The sequence below is a fragment of the Colobus angolensis genome, unplaced genomic scaffold (assembly GCF_000951035.1).
Source record: "Colobus angolensis palliatus isolate OR3802 unplaced genomic scaffold, Cang.pa_1.0 Scaffold333, whole genome shotgun sequence".
Classification (NCBI taxonomy): Eukaryota; Metazoa; Chordata; class Mammalia; order Primates; family Cercopithecidae; genus Colobus; species Colobus angolensis.
The window spans coordinates 966029-972550 of NW_012116633.1; the positions used below are offsets into that span (position 1 = coordinate 966029).

General features: G+C 41.6%; 1 protein-coding gene across 1 annotated transcript in view; it reads right to left on the reverse strand.

Annotated features, from left to right (window-relative positions):
* LOC105518953 (putative zinc finger protein 735) overlaps positions 1–4476 on the reverse strand; it is a 13085-nt gene extending 8609 nt beyond the window's left edge. Inside the window, exon 1 of the mRNA XM_011952120.1 lies at positions 4381–4476. Coding sequence (XP_011807510.1) covers positions 4381–4383 — 3 coding nt within the window. The 5' untranslated portion in view covers positions 4384–4476. The remainder of the gene's footprint in view (positions 1–4380) is intronic.
* Between the last annotated feature and the right edge of the window lie 2046 nt (positions 4477–6522).

A 6522-nucleotide genomic window follows, 5' to 3' on the forward strand; every position in this document is an offset into this window, starting at 1 on the left:
ATGGTCTGGATCACCTGACCTCGTGATCCACCGGTCTCGGCCTCCCAAAGTGCTGGGATTACAGGCTTGAGCCACCGCGCCTGGCCAATAGTAATTTCAAGTAGTCTTTCCTTAGCACCCTGGAGAGCAAGTATCTCCTAATAGTTTTTTCAGAACTTTCTGGGTAATAAATGCTATCCTGTTTAAATGAGCATTTTCTAAACCTCAACATGACATGTTTCATTTTTCACTAATATCCAAAGATAACTGTGTTTCCTCAATAGGAATATTGAGTATTTACACCTTCTCATGTTCAACAGCTACAATGGGAACATTTTAAATATTGCAGGTCATATATTTGTGGTGAGAATTCTGCATGGCATACAAGAACCCAAGATGAAGAGAATGTATAGAACGCTATGGTATACAGAAAAAAGATATTTTTTTCAGAACCCCTTGACTATCATAAAAATAACAAAATATAGTTGAAACAAACTTAATAGGGATCAACAGCACAAGTAGAGAAGTAAAAATTTGCAAGTTCTGAACACAAGGCATTCCAAAAGGCAGAGTGGACACTACGCTTGATCTGAGACATGCTCAACCGAGAAAAACTGATTCTTTTTCTCTTCCTCTTCTTTATCTGAAATGTATTTTCAGATAAGATGCTCTGGACCTATCAAACCTGCATCTTGAGAATATGCCTTTAAAGCACAACCTACTCACCTGCTACTACCACACACACCCACGGGCAGAAAGACAGAGGCTTGCAGAAAACTTTCACCCACTTTTGTTGTTTATAACTGAAAAGATTTAACAGCAAAGAGAGAACAACGAGCTTCTCCATAACTATTAAAATATAAGTTTCTTTTTCCCTGCCCTCCCCTATCAGACAACAGCAATTTTCTTTACAGTAACGGGAGCATGAACCACACTGACCTCTTCCTACCAAACTGCAGTGCAGTTTTCTTTGCGGTGCAGCCTTTCTTTGATGCAAAGGTTGAACTAAACTCTCCTGAATGTATCTTGAACCCCTCAAGTTTATAAATCCGTTGGTAATCTTGGCCCTGTTTATGCAATGTGATTCTGCAGGATCCAAAAGGGTCCAGGAATGGGCTTTTCCAACAAGTCCCCAGTAAATGCTGATTGCGCTTTCCCAGACACATTATTAGCATTAGCAAGAGAAAGCAGGCACAGCAAAGAGTCCCTCACACACATCACATTTGTCCCAGTACAAATACTTCTGGTACAAATAAAGACAACCAATTTCCACCCTGAAACACTATATTTTTGTTGGCTTTTTTAAGTTTACAGGGACAACAGAAGACAGTAATGTCTGAGTAAATCTGTACTTGGGAAACCAAGTTATTAGTACATGTACTAATACATGTATTAGTACTAATACAATGTTTATTAAGTAGGTACTATGTGCTCAGGAGCATGTCACAGAACACTGTGCTGGGAATAACATATTTTGTGATTTAATTTTCATAGCACCCTGGGAGTTGGTACTAAGCGTTGAATAATTGTTAGCATTTAGATTAAGAGCAGAGGATTTGTATTTCTTCTTATGTTTCTCTATCATTAATTTTAAAAAGAAAATGTGTAGGCCAGACACAGTGGCTCACGCCTGTAATCCTAGCACTTTGGGAGGCCAAGGCGGGCAGATCACAAGGTCAGGAGATCAAGACCACGGTGAAACCCCGTCTCTACTAAAAATACAAAAAATTAGCCGGGCGTGGTGGTGGGCGCCCGCAGTCCCAGCTACTCAGGAGGCTGAGGCAGGAGCGTGAACCTGGGAGGTGGAGCTTGCAGGGAGCTGATATCACGCCGCTGCACTCTAGCCTGGGTGACAGAGTAAGACTCCATCTCAGAAAAAAAAAAAAAAAAAAGAAAATGTACAGAATAATAATTCAATACAAAAAACATATGAAATGATGCAATTACATAAAGATTGAATAATCAGCTTCCAAATGGCTATTTTGTAAATAATGAAGTTAAGGCAGAAATAAAATTTTTGAAACTAATTAAAGCCAAAATACAACATACCAGAATCTCAGAGCTATGTGTTAAGATGTGTTAAGAAAAAAATGTATATAATGTGTTATATAATGTGTTATATATATAAATGTATATAATGTGTTATATAATGTGTTAAGAAAAAAATGTATATAACTGAACATCCACATCAAAAAGTTAGAAAGATTTCAATTTAAAAATCTAATGTTAATTTCAAAAGTAAGAGCAAACCAACTTCAAAGCTCACAAAAGTCAAGAAATAACCAAAATCAGAGCTGAAATGAAGAAGGTTGAGACAAAATAACTATAAAAATTTCAACGGGCCATGCACTGTGGCTCACTCCTGTAATCCCAGCACTTTGGATGGCCAAGGCGGGCAGATCATGAGGTCAGGAGTTTGAGACCAGCCTGGTCAACATGATGAAACCCCGTCTCTACTAAAAATACAAATATTAGCTGGGCGTGGTGGTACATGCCTGTAATTCCAGCTACTTGGGAGGCTGAGGCAGGAGAATCGCTTGAAAATGCAAGGCGGAGGTTGCAGTGAGCCAAGATCGTGCCACTGCACTCCAGCCTGGTCAGAAGAGCAAAACTCCGTCTCAAAAAAAAAAAAAAAAAAAAAGTTCAACGAAACCAGAAGTTGATTCTATGTAAAACCAAGAAGACAGATAAAACACTAGACTAATGGAGAAAAAAGAAATAATTCAAATAAAAACAATTGGACTAAAAAGTCAAAAAAAACCAACAGATGCTTATGAGGTTATGGAGAAACTGAATGCTTATACGCTGCTGACGGGAGTATAAATTTGCTTAACCATTGAGAAAAGCAGCTTGGCATTTTTTCAAAAACCTGAAAACAGAATTACCACTCCCAATCCCACAATTGGGAATATACCCAATGAATGTAAGTTATTCTACCGTGAAGACCCATGCACGCATATGTTAATTGCAGCACGATTCACAATAGCAAAATCAAGAAATAAACCTGTATGTCTTCAATGGTAGACTGGATAAAGAAAATGTGCTGTGTAAACACCGTGAAACACGATGTGGCTATAAGAAAGAACAACATCATGTCCTTTGCAGCAATGTCGATGGAGCTGGAGACTGTTATTTTTAGAAAACTAGTGCAGGAACAGAAAATCAAAAACTGTATGTTGTCACTTTGAAGTGGGAGTGAAATAATGAGAACACGTGGACACAAATAAGAGAACAACAGACACTGAAGTTCAGTTCAGGGTGGAGGGTTGGAGGATGAATAAAATCAGAAAACAAATCTGTTGGGTACTATGCCTAGTACCTGAGTGATAAAATAATCTCTACACAAAAACTTCATGATATGATTTTACCTATATAACAAACCTGCATTGTATCCTTGAACCTAAAATATAAGGTAAAACAAAAATTCAGCTGGGTATGTGGTGGCTCACAGCCATAACCCCAGCCCATTGGGAGGCTGAGGCAGGCAGATCACCTGAGGCCAAAAGTTGGAGACCAACCTGGCCAACATGGTGAAATCCCATCTCTACTAAAAATACACAAATTAGCTGGGCGTGGTGGCACGCACCTGTAATCCCAGGTACTCAGGAGGCTGAAGCAGGACAATCACTTGAATCTGGGAGGCGGAGGTTGTAATGAGGTGAGATCGCACCACTGAACTCCAGCTTGGAGGACAGAGCAAACCTCCCTCTCAAACAAACAAACAAACAAAAATTGCTATCTTGAAGAAAATATTCAGGCGTAGGCAACCACAGACTGCCAATTAATCTCTGATGACATAACCAAGAAATGTTCACCGGGATCTTACAAATAAGGAAACTACATAACTCTACCAAACCAATTACTAAATCTGGTTTGCTTCATCGTGCAACTTATAACAGACTTTCTTCAAGTCTCTCCCATGGATCACAACCCACAAACCATAGCTGGGCGCTATTCTTGAATCACACGTTGATCAGATTCTCATTTTTACAGTGACTCTCATACATCTTGAAAAGGAAAAATGAGGAACTAGGGAACCCAGGACCACAGCTCTTTCCACTCATGAATCCTGTACCCTGAGTCAGGATTCTCCCCTAATGACTTTCCCATCCCCGCACAATCTGGGTGAGATGAGGAGCCGGGAGTGCAAAGCAAACCAGAGAGGCCTCCAGTACAGGGCAAAGCCACGGCAGAGGAAAAAGACTCAACTCCCAGTGTTCCAGCCGCTGGCCCAGGCACTATCTTGCGGCTCGAGGTGACTGAAAGCCGAGCTGGGCCAAAGAGGATTTGGATCCTGACTCTGGAGCTGACTGCGAGAAAGTCTGGGTCCTGCCACAGCCACTTTCAGCGGGTTCCAACCAGCCTCCACCCCTCTCTCATGATGACAGACCCAGCACTCACCATTTCTCGGCTTCCAGGGGGTCCCGGTCTTTCAGTCACAAATTTGCGGATACCTGCAGGACACAAGGACACATAGATTTGACCTCTAGGAGCAGAGGACACAGAGCAGTGAAGAGAAGAACTTCAGCTCTGGACGCAGAGAAACACGAAGGACCCGCAAACTTACGGAAGCAGCCTGTTCTCTCCAGCTGCATGCCTGATTGGATAGTTTCTAGTCTGCGGCTTCTGATCATGCCTGAATGAGGTGATACATGATCAGACTCTGGGCTGAATCGAGCAAAAGTAACAGCCTAGGCTGCAGCCTTTACAGGCAGGGCTTCTTCCTTGATCTGAACCAGGCCAACTTCAGAGGATATTTGCATTTAACCTTGTGTATAACGTGACATGCATTTATAAATGATATACAATATTTGTTCATAAATCGAAATAATAACAACCATTTTAAAATTTAGGATTTTATGACCTTTCTTGCTGCGGATCCTTTGCAGTGATATGGTGTGACTCTGTGGCTCCACCCAAATCTCATCTCAAATTGTAATTCCTGTCCATGCGCGGTGGCTCACACCTGTAATCCCAGCACTTTGGGAGGCCGAGGCAGGCAGGTCACTAGTTCAGGAGTTCGAGACAGGCCCGGTAAATATGGTAAAACCCCGTTTGTACTAAAAATACAAAAATTATCCAGGCGTGGCCCCGCGCGCCTGTAGTCCCAGCTACTTGGGAGGCTGAGGCAGGAGAATTGCTTGAACCTGGGAGAAAGAGGTTGCAGTGAGCCAAGATTGCGCTATTGCACGCCAGCTTGGGAGGCAGAGCAAGACTCCATCTCAAAAAAGAAAGAAAGAAAGAAACAAAAAAGAAGTCCCTGAAACAAACAACAACAACAAAATAATGGATCAAGTTTCCCTCTTGTTTTATGTTCTTGGGAGCTTGAACTTGTAGCCGTGTGGCAGTATTTTCTCTTGGTTTCTACCATCAGCATACAGAAATTTTGAAATTTATGTTATACTTAACTCTAAAAATGATCTTGAGCCGTTAAAAACCTTTGCAAGCTCAAAATTGGCTGCTCTAGGCTTCTTCTGGGAGACTCCATTGGAGACTGCTCAGTGCTGTAGCTCAGTAGTTGGGCTTTGCTGTCTCACAGTGGCAACCGGAGTTCAGAGTTCAATTTCTGGCATAGGAAATGAGTCCTTTCTGATTTGACATCTGTGTGAACATTTGTTGATTCTCCTCCCCTCCATAAACCATTTTGGATTTTCCTTTCTCTGAGCTACCTTTGAAGATTCTAGATTTTGTAAAAACTGCTTGGCACCTTTTTGAAAATACCTTACACACTCGTGGTTAGATTCATAACCTTAGTTAAAGCTTATTGGTTTCAGGAGGCGGAGGTTGCAGTGAGGCGAGTTTGGCCACTGCCCTCCAGCCTGGGTGACAGAGGGAGACTCCATCTCAAAACAAAACAAAACAAAACAAAAGTTTATTGGTTTGAACTGGGAGGTTATGTTAGTGAAGTTCAAAAGTCATAAATATTGGCAATTTGGCATGGCTAAAGTCCAGCAATGTGAGAATTAAATAAATGTTTTTAAAAAGGACATCATGGTTAAAAGCTGGCTTAATTATTATTATTTTATTTACTTATTTATTTTGAAACGGAGTGTTGCTCTGTCACTCAGGCTGTAATGCAGTGGTGCAATCTTGGCTCACTGCAACTTCCACCTCCCGGGATCAATCAATTCTCCTGCCTCAGCCTCCTGAGTAGTAGGGATTACAGACACTCACCACCACATGCGGCTAATTTTTGTATGTTTAGTAGAGACGGGGTTTCACCATGTTGGCCAGGCTGGTCTTGAATTCCTGACCTCAATTGATCCGCCTGCCTCAGCCTCCCAAAGTGCTGGGATTACAGGCATGAGCCACCACACCTGGCCCAAAAGTCAGCTTAATTAATTGCAGATAGTCAAGCTCCAACAGCTGGAAGTCCTTGGAAAAAAGAGAGAAGGTGCCACAATAGGCTTTTTGGGAAAAACATCTGTTTTCCTCATGAAACCCCAGGAATTGGAAGTAGATAGATCCCTCTCAGAGTCTAAGGCTCTGTTCCATTTTTGCATTGCATTATCTGATGGTTTTTACTTTCCAGGGTATCAGAAA